General features: G+C 41.5%; 1 protein-coding gene across 1 annotated transcript in view; it reads left to right on the top strand.

The window, feature by feature from the left end:
- LOC114642241 (otoconin-90) overlaps nt 1–25,366 on the top strand; it is a 34,108-nt gene extending 8,742 nt beyond the window's left edge. The window contains exons 5-10 of the mRNA XM_051928804.1: nt 3,189–3,436; nt 11,473–11,638; nt 17,209–17,307; nt 18,422–18,596; nt 19,262–19,368; nt 24,930–25,366. Coding sequence (XP_051784764.1) covers nt 3,189–3,436; nt 11,473–11,638; nt 17,209–17,307; nt 18,422–18,596; nt 19,262–19,368; nt 24,930–25,366 — 1,232 coding nt within the window. The remainder of the gene's footprint in view (nt 1–3,188; nt 3,437–11,472; nt 11,639–17,208; nt 17,308–18,421; nt 18,597–19,261; nt 19,369–24,929) is intronic.
- Nucleotides 25,367–26,292: the final 926 nt, after the last annotated feature.

The raw sequence follows: 26,292 nt of genomic DNA, 5'->3' as shown, positions 1-26,292 counted from the left end.
GATAGATGGATGGATGGATGGGTGGATGGGTGGGTAGATCCACAAAGACAAGTAAGACAAGTTAGGTTAGTTTCATTGGTCTTTCTAACTTGAACCGCAGTGTGAGCCTGTGTGTGTTCACCCTGCTATGGACTTGTTCCCTGTCCAGGTGTTTTTCCTGCCTTGCACTCTATGATTGCTGGAATAGGCTCCAGCTGCCCCTTGAGCCAGCCCTGGATAAGTGAGTAGGAAGATGGATGGATGGATGGATGGATGGATGGATGTATCCTCAAAGACAATTGAAGTTAATTGGTGGTACTAAACTGATCTCAGTGTGTGTGTGTGTGTGTTTACCCAGAGATGGACTGGGGTCCTATCCTGGTGTTATTCCTACCTTTCACCCTATGATTGTTGGAATAGACTCCAGCTGCACTGGATAAGTACATTAGGAAAATGATGGATGGATGGGTGGATAGATCCACGAAGACAAGATATGTTAGGTTAATTGGTCATTCTAGCCTGACCCCAGTGTGTGTCTGTGCGTGTCTGTGTGTGTTCAACCTCCCTTAGACTTACGCCCTCTACAGGTGTTTTTCTTGCCTTACACCTTATGATGTTCAGTAATAGACTCCAGCTGCCTCTTGATACTACCCAGAATAAGTGGTTTAGGAAGATGGATCCACAAAGACAAGATAGGTTAGGTTAGGTTAATTAGTCATTCTAGCCTGACCCCAGTGTGTGTCTTTGTGTGTTCACCTTGTGATTGCCAGGCATCCTGTCCAGGTATTGTTTCTTCTTTGCACCCTCTGATTACTAGAATAGGCTCTAACTGCCCCTTGACTGCCCAGGATAATTGGGTTAAAAAGACGATTGGATGGATGGATGGATGGATGGATGGATGGATGGATGGATGGATGGGTAGATCCACAAAGACAAGTAAGACAAGTTAGGTTAGTTTCATTGGTCTTTCTAACTTGAACCGCAGTGTGAGCCTGTGTGTGTTCACCCTGCTATGGACTTGTTCCCTGTCCAGGTGTTTTTCCTGACTTGCACTCTATGATTGCTGGAATAGGCTCCAGCTGACCCTTGAGCCAGCCCTGGATAAGTGAGTAGGAAGATGGATGGATGTATCCTCAAAGACAATTGAAGTTAATTGGTGGTACTAAACTGATCTCAGTGTGTGTGTGTGTGTGTGTGTTTACCCAGAGATGGACTGGGGTCCTATCCTGGTGTTATTCCTGCCTTTCACCCTATGATTGTTGGAATAGACTCCAGCTGCACTGGATAAGTACATTAGGAAAATGATGGATGGATGGGTGGATAGATCCACGAAGAGAAGATATGTTAGGTTAATTGGTCATTCTAGCCTGACCCCAGTGTGTGTCTTTGTGTGTTCACCTTGTGATGGTCAGGCATCCTGTCCAGGTATTGTATCTTCTTTGCACCCTCTGATTACTAGAATAGGCTCTAACTGCCTCTTGACTGCCCAGGATAAGTGGGTTAAAAAGACGATTGAATGGATGGATGGATGGATGGATGGGTGGATAGGACAAGATATGTTAGGTTAATTGGTCATTCTAACCTGACCCCAGAGTGTGTCTGTGTGTGTTCAACCTGCCATGGACTTATGTCCTGCTTTTCTTGCCTTGCACCTTATGATGTCCGGTAATAGACTCCTGCTGCCTCTTGATCCTACCCAGGATAAGTGGTTTAATTAGATGGATGGATGGATGAATAGATAGATGGATCCCAAATGACAAGTTAGACTAGTTTAACTGGTGATTCTAAACTGAACCCAGTGTGGGTCTGCATGTCTATAACCTGCGATGGACTGGCACCCTGTCCTGGTACTGTTACAACACAATTTATTTTTGTATAGCCCAAAATCACACAAGAAGTGCCTCAATGGGCTTTAACAGGCCCTGCCTCTTGACAGCCCCCCAGCCTTGACTCTCTAAGAAGACAAGGAAAAACTCCCAAAAAAAACCCTTGTAGGGAAAAAATGGAAGAAACCTCAGGAAAGGAAGTTCAAAGAGAGACCCCTTTCCAGGTAGGTTGGGTGTGCAGTGGGTGTCAAAAAGAAAGGGGGTCAATACAACACAATACACAGAACAGAACACAAGTAATCCTGAATACAGTATAAAAAAATAAAAAATATTACAAGTATGGGGCAGAATTTAACAGTAGATGATATCCCATAATATGATTTGGATTGGATCCTGCCTTGCATTCTGTGATTGCTGAAATAGACTCCAGCTGCCCTGGGTAAGTATATTAGGAAGATGATGGATGGATGAATGGATCCACAAAGACAAGTTAGGTTAGGTTAACTGGCCAATCTAAACTGACCCCAGTGTATGTTCACCTTGTGATGGACTGGTGTCCTGTCCAGGTGTTGTTCCTGCCTTACATCCTATGATTGTTGGATTAGACTTCATCTGCCCCTCAACGTTTCCCTGGATAAGCAGGTTAGGAAGACGAATGGATGGATAGCTGGAAGGATGGATGGACTGATGGATCCACAAAGACATATATCAGGACAGGTTGGGGAGCATGCGCTGGTACAGCGTGTTGCTGCACCCACCGCACGAAGAAACAGCTTGGGATTCCAGTTGGCAACCCTCCAGGCAAACACGTGGTCCAGTCACACCCTCTGGAAATGACCCTCTGTCTGCCGCAGCCAGGTGTTACATGGGCGTCCCCCTTTTGCCTGGTCCAGCCACTCAGGTTCTCAACAATGAGGGTCCTGTGAGTTGGAATTGCGCCACAAAAAGGCATATATGTTAAGGTTAGTCTGTGGTCCTAAACTGACCCCAGTGTGGGTCTGCCTGTGATCAAACTGCGATGGACTGGCACCCTGTCCACATGTTGTTCCTGCCTGGCATGACACATGATTGCTGAATCAGGCTCCATTTGCCCCTCAACCCTGCCCTGGATAAGTCAGTTAGTAAGATGGATGGATATTTGGAATCCCAAGGATAAGTTAGGCTGGTTTAATTGTTGATTCTAAACGGACCCCAGTGTGGATCTGACACTGTTGTGCCCTGTGATTGCCTTCCACCCTGTCCAGGGTTGTTCCTCAACTGGTTCTCAGAGCTACCAGAATGGGCCCTGACCCCGTGTGATTAAGAGGGAATGAGAAGGTTTGTATGTGTATGTAAATATATTTTTCTGATTCTGGAAAACTGTTGAGAATTTTAAAGATGCAGAATTGAAAACGTCTCTCCAAACCGTGCATGGCTCCCCAGTCATTAATAACGAGAACGTCTGTTTTGTTCCCTCAGACCCATCAGATCACTGTGAGCACTTGTTCTGCCTTTGTGACAACGCTGCAGTCGAATGTTTTTCCCGCTCGTTTTATAACGCATCCTTGAGAAACTTAGATAGTTCCTTTTGCCCGGCTTCATCTACAGGTAAGTGCTTATACTTGTTTGATTCATGGAAAACTGGGGGGGCCGTCATTAAATGATTTTATTTCACTTGATTCCTCTGTCTGTCTGTCTGTGTCAAATCTTGCAACTGACTTTAAACCCACTTTTGGCGAAGCAAATTTCTTCAAATTTTGCATATGTGATCGGTATCGACGACAATACAATAATCTGTCAAAACCGATGCAATTACGTAATAAATGAATGGTTATGAGACTCCAATTAATGCACACACAACAATGGTGGAGAGAGAGAATATAGAACGATATCGGAGCTTACGAGTGAGAGACGCATCGGATTGTCCCCCCACTTCCATCTTCCAATGAGTGGAGTCGTTAAATACGCATGCAGAGTAGCCTTGATGATCACGGTGAGGACGTATTACCGTAAGCTTGCCATTCTGTTGTTGCAGCGACCAAACGCTAATCCCATAAGAGCCTGAACAGAAAAATAGAGACCAAAATATAATTCTTTTTATTATTCAAATAATTCTGCAAAGAAGATATATTACGTAATACAGTCATATGAAAAAATTTGGGAACCCCTCTAAATTCTTTGGATTTTTGTTTCTCATTGGCTGAGCTTTCAAAGTAGCAACTTCCTTTTAATATACGACATGCCTTATGGACACAGTAGGATTTCAGCAGTGACATTAAGTTTATTGGATTAACAGAAAATATGTAATATGCATCATAACAAAATTAGACAGGTGCTGAAATGTGGGCACCCCAACAGAGATATGATATCAATACTTAGTTGAGCCTCCTTTTGTCCTCTAGACGCTGTCCTCCTATAGCCTCTGATGAGTGTCTGATTCTGTATGGAGGTCTTGTTGACCATTCTTCATACAAAATCTCTCCAGTTCAGTTCAATTTGATGGACAGCCTGCTTCAAATCATCCCATAGATTTTCAATGATATTCAAGTCAGGGGACTGTGACGGCCATTCCAGAACATTGTACTTCTCCTTCTGCATGAATGCCTTTGTAGATTTCCAACTGTGTTTTGGGTCATTGTCTTGTTGGAATATCCAACCCCTGCGTAACTTCAACTTTGTGACTGATGCTTGAACATTATCCTGAAGAATTTGTTGATATTGAGTTGAATTCATCCGACCCTCAACTTTAACAAGGGCCCCAGTCCCTGAACTGGCCACACAGCCCCACAGCATGATGGAACCTCCACCAAATGTGACAGTAGGTAGCAGGTGTTTTTCTTGGAATGCGGTGTTCTTCTTCCGCCATGGAAAGCGCTTTTTGTTCTGACCAAATAACTCAATTTGTGTTTCATCAGTCCAAAGCACTTTGTTCCAAAATGAGTCTGGCTTGTCTAAATGAGCATTGGCACACAACAAGCGACTCTGTTTGTGGCGTGAGTGCAGAAAGGGCTTCTTTCTCATCACCCTGCCATACAGATGTTCTTTCTGCCAATTGCGCTGAATTGTACTGTAGAATGATGTACAGATACACCATCTGCAGCAAGATGTTCTTGCAGGTCTTTGGAGGTAATCTGTGGGTTGTCTGTCACCATTCTCACAATCCTGCTCATATGCCGCTCCTGTATTTTTCTTGGCCTGCCAGACCTGCTGGGTTTAACAGCAACTGTGCCTGTGGCCTTCCATTTCCTGATTCTATTCCTTTCAGTTTAAACCTCTGAGATGGCTTTTTGTAGCCTTCCCCTAAACCAGGAGACTCAACAATCTTTGTTTTCTGATCTTTGGAGAGTTGCTTTGAGGATCCCATGCTGTCACTCTTCAGAGGAGAGTCAAAGGGAAGGAAGCACAACTTGTAATTGACCACCTTAAATACCTTTATATCTCATGATTGGACACACCTGTCTATGAAGTTCAAGGCTTAACGAGCTCATCAACCAACCAATCAGCATTGAGCAGTGACAGACATTCAAATCAGCACAATGACAAGGGGACCCACATTTGTGCACAGCCAGTTTTTCACATTTGATTTAATTTCATACAACTAAATACTGCGTCACTAAAAATCTTTGTTCGGAAAACACCGCAGTACTCAGATGTTCCTAGGAAATGAAAGACAGACCACTGTTATCTTTGTTGTTGAAAGGAGAGTCAGTTATTATGCAGGCTGAGAGAGGTTCACAAAGTTTTTCATATGACTGTACATCAACAAGAAATCAAATCAAATTAATAATATATCCATCCATCCATCCATAAGTTGAATAAATCAGACTCTCCAGCTACATGAATAAAAGGTAAAGTACCACTTCCAGTTAGTGGAAATAGCCCAAAAGTTGATAGAAATATACGTTTTGTACCTAATACTTATATGCAAAATTTGATTGATTTTGATTTCATATGACTGTACTTTTAAAGAAACTTCCTGATCATGAAAAATGTTTAAAGAAAAATCATTTGCAAAGTACTCAAACTAAAAAGTAAAAAATATAAAAAAAAATCTTGGAAGGTTGGAATGAGATGAGACGAGACATTTTCAGAGAGACACTTATACATCCCACGAGATGAGTCCACGCCCGGGGCCGGAAATAAAAGCCAAGAGTAGATGACAAAGTAGAACGTTGTATAGAATTCAAAAACGTTGGCGCGATACACATGCAGAGCAGATTAGAGATAATGGAAGTACGAAAATTCGAAAGTCTCAACAAAATGATAGTAAAGATCGCATTAGCGCAAACAAAAGGAAATTATTACTTGGTGAAATAACGGAACAGCGAAAAGAGACTGAATATATTGTTCGGATTTAAACTTTAAGTCAGAGACTTGTAGATCATCTAATTTGTGTTGCCATCAGCGAAAAAAAAAGTAATGTTTCCTTTCCAATGAAGTGGCGTATCCACGAGAATTAAAAGATTTGTTGTTTGGTGAAAGTGAAATCCCGTGAGAGAAAATTTCAAGCCCTGCAAGATAAGACTTTATGCAAAGAGGTTTGGAAAAGTCCTGCTCACATAATCACGCACATGGTTCAATCATCTCTCATTTGTGTGAATGCTATTGTCAGACACATTTCTTGTAGAGAGAAAGAAACGATATTCACTCACGGGCAGTTAAACGTTGTATTGTCACGATGGAATTCCAAACGCGGAAATCAAAATTCAATGCGATAGTGACGAAAAGGTAAAAGCGAAAAGAGATTGAATATATGGACAGAGGTGATATGACAGAAGTATGTAGATATTGTTTGGCTTTAAAGTTTAAGTCAGAGACGTGTAGATCGTCCAATTTGTATTGCCATCAGGGAAAAGTCGTGTTTCTTTCCAATGAAGAGGCGTATCCATGAGAATGAAAAGATTTGTTGTTTGGTGAAAGAGACCATAGTATCCAGAAAGTTGCCGGTTCGAATCCTTGTCACTGCCAAAAGAGATCCTACTCTGCTGGGCTCTTGAGCAAGACCCTTAACCTGTAATTGCTCCAGGGGTCGCTGTACAATGGCTGACCCTGCGCTCTAACCCCAAGGGGTATGCGAAAACTAACTAATTCCTAATATGAGAAACTGTATAAGACGAAATAATGAACAAAAAAAAAGTGAAATCCCACGAGAGAAAATTTCAAGCACACACACGGTTCTATCACGGTTCTATCAGTTCTCATTTGTGTGAATGCTATTGTCTGACACATTCCTTGTAGAGAGAAAGAAACGATATTCACTCACGGGCAGTTATTCTTTGCGTTGTCACGATGTAATTCCAAACATGGAATCAAAATTCAATGTGATATTGATGTGAAGGTAAAAGCGAAAAGAGACGGAATATGTGGACAGAGGTGATATGACAGAAGTGCGCCACGTGAGATGCAGATCACATGACACGGCAGCAACAGTAAGCCAGCAGCTGATCGAGCAAAGAGGAGGTAAAAATAAACAAACTATTTGTTTCCCATTGTATCACCGTTTAAGAGGGGGTTTCGGACGCTCCCTGGGGTGTGTTCAGCCCCTCTCTTCACAACGCAAACAGCAGAGATGCGAAGTGGCTGGTGCGTAGCGCAGGCCAGGTAGGGGGCAAAGCCCCCTAATATCATAAAAAAACAGCAACATTGTAATTCCCCACCATGCTAAACAAGTTTCAAAAATTGTTTGAATTGATTAATTTATGTGCGTCACACGATTTTATTTAGTCACATACAACCACAAAAATTGACGTTAAAGAAAAAAATATTTTTCCTTTTTAGTGCATATATAACTAAAGTAAATAAAATCATTTAACTTAAATTTTTTTTTTATAGATTTTATTTTTTGACTGCAGTCTAACTCAGAGGGGCACCCCATCACCTTGCTTGAGTCTCAGGTTTGAGACTGGGGTGCCTTTCCAGTGGATTTTCCTCTTTTTCATTTTGCTGTTATGAGTTTCATCTCAGTGGTCCTTTCTTCTTCCTTATTTGCTCCTTGTGACATTTCAGTCAGGGTTTCTCTTCCAGGCAGGGGGCTCAGATTCCTTTTCCATGTCATTTTTGATTCTTTTTGTTTGCATAATGTGGTCAGGTGCAGGAAAAACGGGACTGACAACCAAAAAAAGTTGGGACACCAACCGGGCGGTCCCATTTAACTCTTTTAGGGCTAATTTTTTTTTTGTTTCTTTTCTCCCAGGGCTGAATATTTTTCCAAAAACTAACTTTTTTTAAAAAAAGAACACAAAGCAATTGAAATGAACAAAAAATATTTCCTTTTGACAAATGTTACTGTCTTGCATGTTGTATGAGCCTGCATACTCTATGATTTCACATACATATCACATACATTTTACACAGCAAAGTCTGATCTCGCTCAAAGCAGCCAATTTCAGTCATTGCCACATTGCACTCCTTACAATACGTGTTGCTTTGGTGCCTACTTTTCAATTGTCTGTCGCTGCACTTTCTCACATATTTTGTTAGTGTGTACTGTAGAGAGACAAGTCACCCGTTTGCCATCATGCCATGCCACTGCCACCAAGTTTTCTGAATAAAACTTTGCAGCATCACGTACCTATCATCACGCTGCATAACCTGTCCAAAGCCACCAGGGGACAAAGCACGTCTGGACCAATGCTCTCTGAAGTTATATCACCAGTTCTGTCCCATCTCTATCTGTAATGCCACAGCGCGCTTCATCTCGTCTTTTGTTGTGAGTTTCCACTTTGAAAAACGAGAATGCGATGCAAGCGCAGCCCGCGATTCAAAAAATTTCTCTGCCTACCTGTTTGTCTTGTCTGCCAGTAGCTGAAAAGCAGCATCAGGAGAGAGCAGCCTGAAGTAGTTCAGCAGCGGGTGATCTGTCGTGTCCAACAGCAAGCCATGTCGTGTTGTGAAGTCCGGTAGCCCACGGATCAATGTCTGGGTATTCCTCCCACGCGAACCTTGCCGTAGATGCATCGGCTGCGCGAATGCGTTCAGCTGGCGCGGCATCGGCTGGTGTCCGATCAGCTGATGCCGGCTTCTCACTCTCTTGTTCGATCTCCTGATCACTGTCAATAAAATCCGATTCTGTAAAATCAGAGTCCGACTCCGCGATAATGCGCAAAACATCGTCTGCCGAGTGTTTTCTTTTCTGCACTCGCTTCGCTCCCTTGTCACATGTCGATGCCATCTTGCCATTGTTTACATTTCGCAACTCACGCACACGCAAGAATTAGTTGCCGAGTCAACGAGTCTAGCATTCCTCCAAGCACAGAGGGAATACCTGCGACGTGACAGTGAGTTTTGTCGCCATTAACAGCTGATTGTCGCCCTCTATCCCTGGATGTCGACTTTTGTCGACATTCACCCTCAACCCCTCCTGTCGACAAAAGTCGACATCCGCCCTAAAAGAGTTAAGTAAGAGGGTCCAAGATAAATAGTGTCTTGAGGTCAACCAAAACAAATGGCCACTTGGGCTCAGAACAACAACATAAGCTTTTATGGCTACTTTTTACATAATGTAGACATTATGTTGACCCAGTAGAGTGTAGCGGTCCAATGCCCCAGCATTTTTAAGTCCAAAGGACATCACCCGAAATTGGAACAACCCCTCCGGGGTGATGACAGCGGTCTTCTCCATGCTACTCTTCCCCATCCTCACCTGCCAATACCCGGACTTCAAATCTAGGGAGCTGAACACCGCTGCCCCATGCATAGACTCCAAGATGTCATGAATGAGGGGCATAGGGTAAAGCATCATCCAAGGTCTTCTTGTTCAGCTCCCAATAGTCCACACAGAATCGGTATGTCCCGTAGGCGTTTTGAACAAGTACCGCAGGGCTAGCCCACGGCGAGGTGGAAGGCTCGACGACCCCATCCGCCAACATCTGGTCAACCCACTCCTTGATTATTCCTCTCTTGAGAGGTGACACTCTGTAGGCTCTGTGCCGAACCGGGACAGGGTCGACTGTGTGAATGTGGTGACACACCACCTCACTCCGACCCAATTTGTCCGTCCACACAGAGTGCCACATTCTAAGCAGTGGCTGAACGAGCTCCGGCTATTCAAGAATTGGGCTGGGCTCATCCACCAACTGCGCGAGGTAATAATACAAGTTACGCCAAACCAGATTACTTTGAGCCTTCGTCCCAAACCGATGGACACCCCCCCATCCCCACGTCAAATCATACTCCAGCCGCGACAGATGGATGGTAAGACCTACCGACACAACAAGAGAGTCCATTCCAAGTACAAGAGGGGTACTGGTAGTAGGACCCCCACTTTGTCAATTATGATGGCAACCTTGGCTGCTGCAATCCTAAAGATGCATCAGAGACAGAAAAGAAACCTGAAGTTCCGTGGCGCTTGTAGAGTGCGTGTCCTGAGTCTCTTCTGAAGGGATCAACTAATAGGAAAGGGTGGTTGCTAAGTAACGTTGAGGGCGGTGCTGGGTGTGGCTTCCTGTGTAGCTAGTGTCACGATTGGTGCATTTTTTTTAGTGATTTCTGCCTTCTTTTTGCACTTCTGTTTGACTCAACTGGTGTAATTGAACTCAAGAAATTCCAGTTGGGTATTATCTTCTTTTTCCAATCACTTTGAGTGTTTTGTGCTCTCACTTTTTAGAAAGGCAAAGCATTCATATTCCATTTTAAAAATACCACTTAATTACTGCATACAGGAGGAACAAAAATTGAAAGATATTTTGCACTAGAAGGTCATAAACCTGTAATGTTTGGTCTACAGCAGCAGTCAGACTGGAACAAAGCAAAGAGATTAAAAACAGAGAACAATTGGATAAGTGCTTTAATTACTTGGTATCCATTGGGATTAAATGAAAAATAAAATTAATTGGGGGAATTTGAGATTACCGATTAGGAATTATTATGTATTAAATTATTGGGATCACTATTTATTAACTTTTAGGGAGTATTAATTATGTATTATTTATTAACTACATTTTTAGGGACTACTATTTATGGATTATTTATTAATTTTATGATTTTATTAGATATTATTTATTAATAATGTTAAATAATATTTTGACATCTGTGGTGGGTTGGCACCCTGGCCGGGATTAGTTCCTGCCTTGTGCCCTGTGTTGGCTGGGATTGGCTCCAGCAGACCCCCGTGACCCTGCGGGTTGGAAAATGGATGGATGGATGGATGAATATTTTGACATTTTTAAATTTAAATTATTTTGGGTTTTCAGTATAATTGTGGGAGGGTTGAATAAACGAAATATATTTAGGATTTTAAATTGGGAACTAAGTGTTCCTGAGCGTGCTGTAAAAGCTCTATCCCCTACCCTAATCCTGAGAAACCTCTTCCCGTGACGCCATTTTGAATTTTTACCTGGCATTTGTGTCTGCTGTTGCCACGGTAATTTTAACATTATTAGCATGACCAGACAAAAAGGTTGTCAAAATGTGTTATTGCTTATTTAATAATAGATTTCTATTCTATTATTCAGTATATTCTGTTATTTGTTATCTAATTTCTATTCTGTTCTTACAGTTGTTGATGTTTTTGTTTGAGTTGTCCAAAAATCAGTTTGTCTCTCTGGTGTTTACCCAACATGTATTTTTGACCTCACTTCATCTCCTGATACCTTTAAAAAGTTTTCAGTATCTTCTACTGAGGTGAAACAATACGATTTTTTTCTATAGAGAAAACACAATAATGTGAAAATATTTTTAAAATATGCAGCATGTGACCACCTTTATTGTGTTTCGATCCTCAGAGTCCCCTGTCCTGCCATCTACACCACAAACATCTCAGTTACTACCAACTGATGCTTCCCTGGAAGTGGTTGAAGAATCAACAGGAATGACTACCGAGTCACCTGATACTTCTCAAGAATCGAAAACGGAAGGTACGCGTAGTGTGGATTTGAATTTTCTGTAAGACTTAAGATGGACGGAAAAAACAAAGCAGTACATTAGAAAAGGAAAAGAGCGCAGTCCAAGTTGGTCTAAAGAAATAGCTAAGTAAACAGTGCTGAAGATGTGTTTCAAAAACTCCTAGAAGGGAATTGTTGCACAAAGACAGATAGACATATAAACGGCACTATCAGATAAATTTGAAAGACACAACATCATAGATAGAAAGTAGACAGAGAGATGGGATATGAACATGAATGTGAAAAACACTATATAATTAATAGTTAGAAACATCCATCCATTATCCAAACCGCTATATCCTAACTACAGGGTCACGGGGTTCTGCTGGAGCCAATCCCAGCAAGCACGGCATGCAAGGCAGGAAACAAACCCCAGGCAGGGCACCAGCCCACCGCAGGGCACACACACCCACCAAGCACACACTGGAACAATTTAGAATCGCCAATGCATCTAACCTGCATGTCTTTGGACTGTGGGAGGAAACCGGAGCATCCAGGCAGACACGGGGAGAACATGCAAACTCCACGCAGGGAGGACCCGGGAAGTGAACCCAGGGTCTCCTTACTGCAAGGCAGCAGTGCTACCCACTGTGCCACCGTGCCACCCAGATAGAAACATACATTTGAAAATTATTATTAGATAGATAGATAGATAGATAGATAGATAGATAGATAGATAGATAGATAGATAGATAGATAGATAGATAGATAGATAGAAAGGCACTATATAATACTGTAGATAGATAGATAGATAGAGTGAAAGGCACTATATAATACTGTAGATAGATAGATAGATAGATAGATAGATAGATAGATAGATAGATAGATAGATAGATAGATAGATAGATGTGAAGGTACTATATGATAGATAGATAGATAGATAGATAGATAGATAGATAGATAGATAGATAGATAGATAGATAGATAGATGTGAAGGTACTATATGATAGATAGATAGATAGATAGATAGATAGATAGATAGATAGATAGATAGATAGATAGATAGATAGATAGATAGATAGATAGAGTGAAAGGCACTATATAATACGATAGATAGATAGATAGATAGATAGATAGATAGATAGATAGATAGATAGATAGATAGATAGATAGATAGATAGATAGATAGATAGATAGATGTGAAGGTACTATATGATAGATAGATAGATAGATAGATAGATAGATAGATAGATAGATAGATAGATAGATAGATAGATAGATAGATAGATAGATAGATAGATAGATAGAGTGAAAGGCACTATATAATACTATAGATAGATAGATAGATAGATAGATAGATAGATAGATAGATAGATAGATAGATAGATAGATAGATAGATAGATAGATAGATAGAGTGAAAGGCACTATATAATACTGTAGATAGATAGATAGATAGATAGATAGATAGATAGATAGATAGATAGATAGATAGATAGATAGATAGATAGATAGATAGATAGATTGAAAGGCACTATATAATACTGTAGATAGATAGATAGATAGATAGATAGATAGATAGATAGATAGATAGATAGATAGATAGATAGATAGATAGATAGATAGATAGATAGATAGATGTGAAGGTACTATAGATAGATAGATAGATAGATAGATAGATAGATAGATAGATAGTGCCTTTCATCTATCTATCTATCTAAGACTCATTCATAAGGTGTCAATTATAAACATACATGTGTACGACATGATTCATTGCTGTTTCACACAGACTGTGTTTAATTTCTCTCCTTTTGTTTCATGTGTGTTTCATACCGGGAATTCAGATTTGGCCACTGAGGGTAGGGAGGTGAGGAAGGAAGGGCATTTGGGGAAAATGGGATTACGAACGACACCCAGTCACATCTCACATAAATGCATAAATACTGTACCCTGAATTATAATACACCTGCTTATTTAACTAACCTTTCTGTCAAGTATTGGCGGGTGCAGATACAGGGGAAGATGGCATGAGGACCAAATATTTTTTAGTGCTAATATATCCTCTGAACATCGTGGGTGGTGAAGTGTAGCGATTGCACACATTTTGAGCGATTGTTACAACGCGATCCGGCGCAATTCTGACGTTTGATGACCTTTGTCTTTGTCAGAAAAAAAAATACCAGGATATTAATTCTGTTTAGTTATTCATTTCCTTTCTATTTCCAAGTTTAGTTCTGTATAAAAATAATTGTGTTGGAGTAAACAGTCATGTTGTACTGGATATTAAGATCAATAACAATAACGACAGAATATGTGGATTTCCGGCAGGTCCTGAAATGGCTCCTTCCAGTAGAAAGCCTCATGTGACAATATTGCAGATCCCGAAAACAACTGACACCTCTCTAGAGTCAGAAACAGAAGGTAAATCAATAAATAATTATAATAAAGTTAATTTTTTCATATTTAATTTTTTAATTCTGAATAGGTAATCACTGATGTAGAGCAGCACACAGGCTAATGCTGCTGCTGCCTCAAAAATTCAGCATTCTGGTTCTTGTCTTGCCCGTACGTTTCTCCTTTGTCTTCCTCCCACATTTCAAATGAACGTAGAATGCCCATAAAAAGTATTCCCCCACCCCCCTCCCCTTTCCCTGGAGGTTTTCACATTTTACTGTTATACAGTTGTAGCGGTCCAGTGCTGCTAAATTCACACCATCGAAGTGACGGTAATTTATTTTATTTTTTTTAGTGGAGATTCCCAGTCTTGGCCCGACCCTCATGCACTCACAAACAGAGACAAGAAGCCGGGAAATAAAACAGCAAATAAAGAATGTATTAATGATAATAAATGAAAACAACAATCCCACCACAGTTCCGCTTATGCCAACTATACATTAAATACAACAAACCACAAACAATATATATATACACATACAGGGGACATTCAAAAATTTCTGCACTTTTTTTTACTCTGTTTATTAGGAATTTCAAAAACAAATTGCATCACCTCATATATAGTCAGCTTCATTTGCGATGCACTTTTCCCAGCATCGTACAAACTTTTTAATGCCCAAGTAGTACTCCTGCTGCCTTCGCCATTTCCAGCAAAAATATAAAGGTGCAGAAAACTTTTTGGACACCCCTTGTATAGACATATATATATATATATTGTGACAGTTTAGGGTCTCCATGACCCCTTGAACCCTCAGACTAGACGTCAGACACCAGATAAAAGTCCAAATAATAGTTTATTATTAATAATAATAATAATAAATTTGCACAAAGCACCCTCCTCTCCACAATACTCAATAATAAATCAATAATCAAATAACAATACTCAATCCTCCACTCCCAGACGCGTTGCCACCCTTCCACCCAGCTCAGCTCAACGTCTGGGATTTCCCATCGTCTTTTTATATCCCCTGACCCGGAAGTGTTTCTGTCCAATCAGTCCACAGTTCCTTTTCCCTTCCGGGTCAGGGTAAACAGTCCTTTTCTTCACCCCAGGAGCACGTCGTTCCTTCCTGTCATGTGACCGTGACGTACTCCCGGGTTATAGGGCACATAAGAGCCCATGACCCCCCTTACAGCGACTCCCAGTGGCCCCCAAGGTATCCAGCAGGGCTGTGTATAAACACTACATAGTCCATGAGGCCCTGCTGGAACTCGGGGCACATCCACGCTGCTGGGAGAGCTCCTCCTGGCAGCCTGGGGGTGAGGGCCGGAGTAAAAAGCTGGTAATCCTTCACAATATTATATATATATATATATATATATATATATATATATATATATATATATATATATATATATATATATATATATATATATGCAGGTTAGGTGGTTTGGCGATTCTAAATTGGCCCTAGTGTGTGCTTGGTGTGTGGGTGTGTTTGTGTGTGTCCTGTGGTGGGTTGGCACCCTGCCCGGGATTGGTTCCTGCCTTGTGCCCTGTGTTGGCTGGGATTGGCTCCAGCAGACCCCCGTGACCCTGTGTTCGATTCAGCGGGTTGGAAAATGGATGGATGGATAGATGGATGGATATATATATTATATATATATATATATATATATATATATATTGTCACAAAAGCCACAAAGAGCCATAGCAAGGTTTGGGACAGCCACCCGTGTATTTGGTTTCCTGGCTGCAAATTGATAGCACTGCTGTGCACAAAACCGAGTCCAAAATAAAACTGAGGGAATAGGGAAAAGGTGGAGGCTTTTAAAGGGGAAGACAAGAAGTGAGGTCAAAGGTGTCAGGCTCATGAAGGTCTTCTTCCATAGGCTCAGACCCGGAAGTGACGTCAAGAGGGCCAGGTGGAATCTCCCATGAATGGTCTGCAGGAGAGGGAGAAAAAGATTCAGTGCCCTCTGTTACATTTCGGTCTGATTCAGAATTGCCCTCACTCAAGCCCTTTAGCTGCCTCCCATGCGCACGTGTGTGACAATATATATATTATATATATATATATATATATATATATATAAAAAAAAAACAATCCAGTATTAAACAAACCAAAGCAGACATCCAAACACCGATCCCATCGACACTACCGTACATAGACGACATCATGATCAGAGAAGAAACATGATCTATTCTTGAGTAGCTGACTCAAAAATGGAAATATCGGAAAATGGCCTACAACCTAACATCAGAAAGACAGAATGCCTCAAAAGTCGCCCGCAGATGGTCAGGAACATCCATGTGGATGGTCAACAGCTGAACAAAACCACTGAGTTCAAGTACCTGGGCTCCCGTGTAAGCACAGACAGCGACAGCTCTCCTGATGACTGAACATACGTCACCGCAGTTTAGCTCAAGTGGTAGTAAGTTCCAGAAGTCCTGTGTGACTGACGAATGCCTAACTTTGTCAAAGTGAAAAAGTGTACAAGACCACTGTCTGACCTGTGGCCCTCTATGGAGTTGAATGCTGGGCGGACGATTGCGCAACAAGAACAAGCACTCCACACGATGGAAATGAAAATGGTTTGATGGTCACTCGGCCTCACGCGATGGGACCATCTCATTAACGTGGATGTTAGGAAAATGATTGGTGTAGTGTTGATTATGAGATGCAAGAGGCCCACTTGAAACGGTATGGATATGTACTCCGCAGTGGAGAAGGAGCAATCGCCCAGATATCCCTAAGATTTCAGCCCTGGCAGCAAGCGACCTTACGGGAGGTCCAAAAAGTGCTGGCTTGACAGGATCAAAGAGGATATGCAACAAATCGATGTCAACCTGGAAGACGTCTTAGACCACAAGAAGTGGAGAAGGGTATTTATTGAAAGCAGCGGACCTGGCAATAGCGCAAGGAAATACTAATTTAAGAGAATGAGTTTTTTACTGTGAAAATATACCGTTAATGTGTTGTATTTTTACAGAATTATTTGTACAATGTGCTCCAGCAATGTCTTCACATTTGTGGCATTGCATTAAATAAAAAGGAATATTGTTGGGTGCTCAGCCACTAAAACAAGGAAATATTTGTGTATTTAAAATGGACACCTAAATCTTCATGTCACTATTTTCTATACATATAAAATTTATTTATTTATATTTATTCTTTTGTCTTTCTTTCATGCTCAATTTTTTTTTTAGGACATGACAAGCCAGAATCAAAAACAGTGCCTTTCTTCATGCTCCCCATTTTAGGAGGTGAAACTTTGATTGATTTGCCGCTAGGCAGTGAAGTTGAAGGTAAGCTCTGCTCATGAACAGAAGGATGTCATTGTCTAGAATAATGGTTGTCAAAGTGTTTCGGACTGAGGGCCACCTTGTCACAGTCACAGATAGATATGAAAGGCACTATATGATAGATAGATAGATAGATAGATAGATAGATAGATAGATAGATAGATAGATAGATAGATAGATAGATAGATAGATAGATTTGAAAGGCACTATATGATAGATAGATAGATTTGAAAGGCACTATATAATAGATGGATAGATGTGAAAGGCACTATATGATAGATAGATAGATAGATAGATAGATAGATAGATAGATAGATAGATAGATAGATAGATAGATAGATAGATAGATTTGAAAGGCACTATATAATAGATGGATAGATGTGAAAGGCACTATATGATAAGTAGATAAGCAGATAGATAGATGTGAATGGCACTATATGATAGATAGATAGATAGATAGATAGATAGATAGATAGATAGATAGATAGATAGATAGATAGATAGATAGATAGATAGATAGATAGATTTGAAAGGCACTATATGATAGATAGATAGATAGATAGATAGATAGATAGATAGATAGATAGATAGATAGATAGATATGAAAGGCACTATACAATAGATGGATAGATGTGAAAGGCACTATATAATAAATAGATAGATAGATTTGAAAGGCACTATATGATAGATGGATAGATGTGAAAGGCACTATATGATAAGTAGATAAATGGATAGATAGATGTGAATGGCACTATATGATAGATAGATAGATTTGAAAGGCACTATATGACAGATGGATGGATGTGAAAGGCACTATATGATAAATAGATAAACAGATAGATGTGAATGGCACTATATGATAGATAGATAGATAGATAGATAGATAGATAGATAGATAGATAGATAGATAGATAGATAGATAGATAGATAGATAGATAGATAGATAGATAGATAGATAGATAGATAGATAGATAGTAAATGTATTTTGCAATGCATTCAGTTACAAAGTGCATAGAATTTGTCTTTCCAACAGATGGCACATCACTAACATTTGTAATAATAATAATATTAATGATAACGTTCTCCTTCTTATCTGTTTTGGTTTTGTGCCTTTTAGAATGCACCAGCAGCACCTTCTACCAATACGGCACCAATGGCCGAATGAAATACGAAATGCCAAGGCTCGGGGAGATGCTGCACTGCCTAACTGACCGATGCCCTCACGAATTCGAGATGTACGGCTGCTACTGTGGACAGGAAGGCCGAGGCCGCCCGGTGGATGAACTGGACAGGTACAGTCAGTTGGTGTTTTGGTTTTCTCGTGTTCACATGTGTGCAGTCATTTTGCAAAATTCCCATTTGCTTTTGCCGTAATTGGCACTGATGTATGTAAGGATTGTTTTCAGTCATAAGAAACAAACTTTTGAATTCTGCACAAATCATTCTGAAATGATCTGAGTGATTCAGAGTCATGGAGGAGTGGGACAGATCCCAGCAGAACTGGTAGGAATCAACCCTGTGGCCAAGCCATTGTAGGGCACACTTGTGTACACACTGACGCCAGTACCAAGAATGGAGATGGCAGTTTATTTAACCAGCATGCACTTGCACCCATTGCCATTTTTCCTAGTGCTGTGTATTAGACAATCTTTGTCCATTGATTCATTCATTCTTTTCAAACCGTTGTTGATAAGTCACTTACGGGAGCGAAAATGTTTGGATACAAACAGAAGAACAAATCAGGACAAAACTGAAAGTGGTATGTGATGGGTACATTGTGATGTGATATTCATGATCAGCACCCAAAAATCTATAAGAAACACCCAACAGTGTTCAAGAAGCAAAAACGTTTGTTGTGCAGTGGTATCAGATCCAAAAGTAAGCGCGGTCCCCCAAGACGTATGATGTACTGCACCTGAAATCTTTGTTGTTGTTGTTGTTCAAATGTCACTTCTAGGTGTTGCTACCATCACCAATGCTGTCTGGAGCAGATTCGAATGCTCGGTTGTCGCCCAGAAAGAAGATTTAATGGCCACCTCACGTGTGAAAACGGGCAACCCAGATGTAAGTGTGTTGATGTCGTCTTTCGGGGAGTGGGGTGGACTCAGGGGGTCAAACAAGAATTTCAAAGATACAGCTGTATCTTCAAACTGGGTTAGGTGGGTCAAATGTTGGGTGGGTGAATGTTGGGAACGTGATTGGCTTCCCAGTACAATGTTTGGTTAACCATCATATGATGGATTCAGAAAGTCTTGAAGACCCCCTCAGTATTTTTTAACATTTTGTTACCTTGCACTCAATTTGTTTTTTTTATCCCCACCAGACATTTCATATCTGTGGAAATTTCTTGCTTTCTTGCCTTTTTAAAAAAAAAAACGATTGTGTGGGTTCAGGAGGCTTCTCATAGTCCAGGGGTGTCCAACTCCAGTCCTGGTGGGCCGCAGTGAACACAGGTTTTCATTCTAACCGTCGTCTTAACTCTTTGAGGGTTGAAACATTTTTCCAAAAAACACAGTTTCTGAAAAGCAATGGTTTCACACAGAAATCAACATAAAACGTCTGTTGCTGCATGCTGTGGCTGCCAGTTTCCCAAGATTATGCGGCAGGCTTGCTGCCAGGCTCAGAGCCGGCTTTAGGGCGAAGCGAAGGAAGCAACCGCTACGGGCCCACAGCTGGAGGGGGCCCACTGTGCCCAAGGTTTTTTTTTTTTTCCTGTGATGCGGGCCCAATGGAGCAACAGACTTCTTCACTCCAACCTCTATTACTAATTTTTTTATATATATAATTCACGGGCAACATGTTCCATCACCTAATTACTCCACGTGGACATCGCCACTCGGCACTCCAATCTTCATTACTCTTCACTCAGGCCTGCACACCTGTTGCCGCCTCCACGGCTCATCTGTGCCTCTGTCCTCAGTAGGTGGCCACTTACGCTTCAGTCAGGGCCACTCCGCCGCACTGCATTCTCGACAGAGCATGCATTCTCTTCGTAAAGCCATCACTTTCCTTCATATCAATATATTTCCATGTTGTTAGAAAGAACGTCTTGCAGATAGTAGTTAGGCCTTGCCGAATTTCCACAGTTTGAAATTATTGTATTCCAAATGTCTTCAGTTCCACCGCCAAAGAAATATAAATCAGGTGCTCAAAAACGTAAAGAAAAAGCAGCGGAAGATGAATTCTTCGCTCCCCAAAATAGCGCTTTGCAACGCTTCCTAACAAAAACGGTTAGCTCTAGCAGCAGCAGCAGCAGCACTAGCACCAGGACTGAACTTCCATTAGTCGAAGATAACAGAATAGCATTGACTGTGCCTATAACGGTATCTTCGGTGGAGAGGAGTTTTTCAAAACTCAAGCTTATCAAAAATTTCTTGCGAAGCTCCATGAGCCACGAACGCCTGAATAGTCTGGCATTGATTTCAATTGAGCAAGAGCTAGTCAAATTTCTTGATTACAGTAATCCCTCGCTACTTCGCGGTTCACTTTTCGCGGATTCACGACTTCGCGGATTTTATATGTAAGTATATCTAAATATATAATGCGGATTTTTCACTGCTTCGTGGGTTTCTGCAGACAATGCGTCTTTTTACTTCTGGTATTTGCTTCCTCAGTTGGTTTGCCCAGTTGATTTCATATAAGAGATGCTATTGGCGGATGGCTGAGAAGCTACCCAATCAGAGCACGCAGTTAAGTTCCTGTGTGCTGATTGGCTCAGCGACGGAGTGCTGCATTAACCAGGAAGTCTCATCTCACTCATTCAGCATTAACGTGCTCTTGCTACTGCATTCAGGGGATTATCACCTTCAATCGTCATCATTTTTACTGCGCAGCATATTCATCACCATCATCACGTCATATATAGCTACGTGTACTTCGCTATACAGTAAGTGTAAACTTATCTACCGATTTCATATTGCTTAGCAGTTGTCCCTGTTATTAATAGAGTAAAGGGTGGGTTGTAAACAATACAGGGAGGGTTTAAAAACGTCCAAATACACGTTAAATAATTAAATAAATATGGTGTCCCTACTTCGCGGAAATTCAGTTATCGCGGTCGGCCTTGGAACCTATCTCCCGCGATAAGTGAGGGATTACTGTATTCTGAACTTATTCATGAGTTTGCCAGTGCCAAGGCTCGAAAATTGTCTTTTGTGTGAAATAGATTTCAATATCTGCTGGTAAGTTATTTTATACGGCAATCTGAATATCTCGAAAGTATGAAAACAAGCTTTAAAACCGAATAAAAATGTAAAAACAAAATAATGTGGATCTCATCTTCATAAAATAAAAAAAATATATAAAAAATATAAAAAACAGAAAAAAAAGCACTTGGCCTAGCTATTTACCTCCACGTGCTGCCTGGTGGAAACAGCAAAAGCTGGCTAAAATGTAGCTTGATCTGTTAATGTATCGTCACTTAAGACATTTATGCGGGCCCGCTCCGACCTCCATCACTCATACCCTTCACTCAGGGCCTTATACGACAGTCCGCACTGACAGCCTGCAAATTTGGCTCCTGTCAGTGTGTTACGGTTACGGTTGTCAGTGTCAAACAGAAATCGTCAAAAAGTGATGGCTGTAGATGCCGGAAAAACGCATTTCTGCAGCTCAGAATGCAGGAAATCGCTTGGCGGCCGGAGCTCTGCCCTGGACCCCCTAGCTGCAGGGGTCGGTATCAGTTTGCTTCGGGGCCGAAATTGTCTAGGGCCAGCTCTGCCAGGCTGTCTTTGCGTGGCTGGAACAAAGTCGCAGTGCGTTGCAATCTGGTTTCTACCTATTATCATTGTTACGTAGCAGTCCTCCCTGGCGAACATTGTCAGTACAACGATTAGCTGGGGACCAATCAGCTGAAGCTGGAACCTCACATTCATTTTCAATCACTTTTATCGAAATCGGAGTCCGTCTAGTCATAGTCCAGTTCAGAGATAATAGGCAAAACGTCATCCACAGAGTGTTTTGATCTGTCACCAGATGTCAGTGCCATTTTTGCCATTGTTTGCTTCTTGCTACTCACGCGAGTGCAGGAAATCTCAGTCAAACTAATGAAGCTAACTTTCCTTCTAGCAGCGAGAGTCCAACTAAAACATAACGGTTGGTTTGTTATAGTTGACAGTCGATTACCATCGTCAACTCCTCCTTTTGACAAAAGTCAACATCGGCCCTGAAAGGGTTAATTAGTGAGCTGTTTTTGGTGCTGATTCACTTGTTTGGCCTTCGTTTTAATTGACGTAACTCAGACCCCTTAGTTCAGGGGTGTCAAACTCCAGTCCTGGTGGGCCGCAGGTTTTCATTCTAACCCTTTTCCTAATCAGTTTTCACTGCTAATTAACTCCTTTTCCCTTCATTTTAAGAGCCCTGTTTTTAAGGATTCAGTCCTCTGAATTGATTCGTTTCTTCATTAAATGGCAGCCAAACAGAAATGAGACGTGAAACGAGCCAACAGATGACCAGCTAAACTGGGATTTCAAGCAATTTCACTCCAACCAATCTCTTAATGAGAAGCCAATTCTTGCTGTTAATTAAACTCGTTATTTAATTCCATGGCTTGTTGCTGCTCTTATTCTGCCACAGCAGACATTTCCCAAACTGTTTTTCTAAGAACATTGTCAGAATATTTTGGTCAAACCAGTGTGTTTCTTTGTGCCGGTCCCAAGCCTGGATAAATGGGAAGGGTTACGTCAGAAAGGGCATCCAGTGTAAAATTTTGCCAAATCAATATGCGGACAAAGATGATCTGCTGTGGCAACCCCTAACGGGAGCAGCCAAAAGAAGAAGAAGAAGATCGTCAGAATATTTTGGTGACCTGAGAGATCAGCCTTACTGAGACCTTCACCTTTCTTTATTTTCAGATATTGTGAGATGGGCACAGATGAGCTGGTCATGTGGCGTCTCGTTTTATGTCTCATTATTGTTTGGCTGCTAATTAAAGAAAAAGAGACAACTAAGGGGTCTGAGATAGGTTCATTGAAACTATAAAGCAAAAGAAGTTAATTAGCAGCAAAAACTCGTCACTAATGAAGAAGACGGTTAGAATGAAAACCTGCAGCCACTGCGGCCCACCAGGACTGGAGTTTGACACCCATGCCTTATTTGTTTCTTTTTCCTTAATGAGCAGACAAACAATAATGAGACACAAAACAAGACCAGCTGACCTGAAAATAAAGAAAGGTGAAGGGTCTCGGACATGTTGGTCTACTCAGGTCACCAAAACATCTTGATGGTGGTCTTAGATAAAATAGAAAATCAACCGCCTGATGTGGCAGAAGGAGAGCAGCAACAGGTCCTGATATTCAATAATGGCTTTAATTAAAAGCAAGAACTGGCTTCTCATTAAGAAACTGGTTGGAGTGAAATTGGCTGGAGTTTGACGTTCATCTGTCGGCTCGTTTCACGTGTCGTTTCTGTTTAATGAAGAAACGAATCAATTCAGAGGACTGAATCCTTAAAAACAGGGCTATTAAAATGAAGAGAAAAGGAGTTCATTAGTTAGGAAAAGGGTTAGAATGAAAACCTGCGGCCCACCAGGGCTGGAGTTTGACACCCCTGAACTAAGGGGTCTGAGTCACGTCAATTAAAACGAAGGCCAAACAAGTGAATCAGCAGCAAAAACGGCTCACTAATTAAAAAGATAGATAGATAGATAGATAGATAGATAGATAGATAGATAGATAGATAGATAGATAGATAGATAGATAGATAGATAGATAGATAGATAGATAGATATGAAAGGCACTAGATAGATAGATAGATAGATAGATAGATAGATAGATAGATAGATAGATAGATAGATAGATAGATAGATAGATAGATAGATATGAAAGGCACTATATAATAGATAGATAGATAGATAGATAGATAGATAGATAGATAGATAGATAGATAGATAGATAGATAGATAGATAGATAGATAGATATGAAAGGCACTAGATAGATAGATAGATAGATAGATAGATAGATAGATAGATAGATAGATAGATAGATAGATAGATAGATAGATAGATAGATAGATAGATAGATAGATAGATAGATATGAAAGGCACTATATAGATAGATAGATACTTTATTAATCCCAAGGGGAAATTCACATACTCCAGCAGCAGCATACTGCATACAGCAGCATACAGCCACAGATGTCAAACTGTCCAGCTCCATGCCTACAATAGAGCCTGCCTTCCTCACCAGTTTGTCCAGGCATGAGGTGTCCCTCTTCTTTATGCTGCCTCCTCAGCACACCACCACATAGAAGAGGGCGCTCGCCACAACCGTCTGATAGAACATCTGCAGCATCTTATTGCAGATGTTGAAGGACGCCAGCCTTCTAATGAAGTATAACCGGCTCTGTCCTCTCTTGCACAGATCATCAGTATTGGCAGTCCAGACTAATTTATCATCCAGCTGCACTCCCAGGTATTTATAGGTCTGCACCCTCTGCACACAGTCACCTCTGATGATCACGGGGTCCGTGAGGGGCCTGGGCCTCCTAAAATCCACCACCAGAATGAAAACCTGCGGCCCCTGCAACCCACCAGGACCGGAGTTGGACAACCCTGTCATAGTCCATTTGATCGATATGTCTGTTCAGTTGTAAGTCCGTGTCTGTCTCTTCCATCTGTCCCCCTCAGGTGTGGGAATGACCATTTGTGACAAGTTAAACTGCATATGTGACAAAGCAGGCGCGGAGTGCATGGCGCGTGCCCAATTCAACGATTCAATGGCCTTCCTGGACAGGCAGCAGTGCCGTGGTATGAAAGCATCCTGCAGGCGCTGGCCAGCCGGCGGACGACCCCCCAGACCGACACCTCCGAAATCGGAAGACTCCAGCGAGGAAATCGGAATTCACACCTTAGAATCTTTAGGCTCATCCAGACTGGCACGTCAATCCCGTTCACGCGCTGCCAGGCATCTCGGTGTGGGCACTACGCCACGGGGAGCCACGGAGATGACGACGACCGCAGAGACTGAAGGGCCAGAAGAAACTGGCGAGCAGAATGGAGAGTTAGCTTGGTCATCTGAAATATACGGGGAAACGCAAACCACCGTGAATCCGAGAAGAAAATGAAACGCATCGGGAGCATCGTCTTTTGTCACGTTATTTTATATTGTCGATAGCTTAATTTTTTCCTGTGTTTCCATGACTTGAGTTGACAAAATGAAAAGGTCAACATGACCTCATTAACACAATACAAGTTTCTCTGGTGCTTATTGTCTCTCATCATCATGGTGTGTGTTTTTTCCTTTTTTATTGTGTTTTATTTCACATTTGTGCTGTATATACAGGCTTATATCTATTGTGGACCACTAGGGGGCACTGTATTTTTTTTTTTGGTATTAGATACACTGTATTAACCCATCCATCCATCCATTCTCCAACCAGCTGAATCCAAACACAGGGTCACGGGGGTCTGCTGGAGCCAATCTCAGCCAACACAGGGCACAAGGCAGGAACCAAACCCGGGCAGGGCGCCAACCCACCACAGGACACACAAAAACACACCCACACACCAAGCACACACTAGGGACAATTAACCCCTGAGGGTAAATTGTCCTTGGAGGTCAGAGTGCATAGTCAACCATTGTACGGCGCCACTCGGGTCATTTTCAGGTTAAGGGCCTTTGATGTCACCTCCGGGATCCCTCCTGGCACTTACAGGATTTGAATTGGCATCCTTCAGATCTGCAGCCCCTGAGCTGCCACTCCGCTTAACCCTAAACCCCCAGACATAACTGCACAGACACAGTTTCAGATTCCAATAATGAGATTTATTGCCACAAATACACTCTACTGCCCAAAGTATTAGTATTAGGTCGCCGTTAGACACACATGAAATTTAATGACATCCCATTCTTAATACGTAGGCATTAATGCGGAGTCGGACCACCCTTTGCAGCTAAAACAGCTTCAACTGTTCTAAGAAGGCTTTCCACAGAGGCAGATTATCACTCTGTAGTGAGCGACGTCTCACACTTCCGGGTCAAGGACTATAA

This window comes from Erpetoichthys calabaricus, chromosome 6 (genome assembly GCF_900747795.2).
Source record: "Erpetoichthys calabaricus chromosome 6, fErpCal1.3, whole genome shotgun sequence".
NCBI lineage: Eukaryota > Metazoa > Chordata > Cladistia > Polypteriformes > Polypteridae > Erpetoichthys > Erpetoichthys calabaricus.
This window is presented reverse-complemented; position numbering and strand designations above follow the sequence as displayed.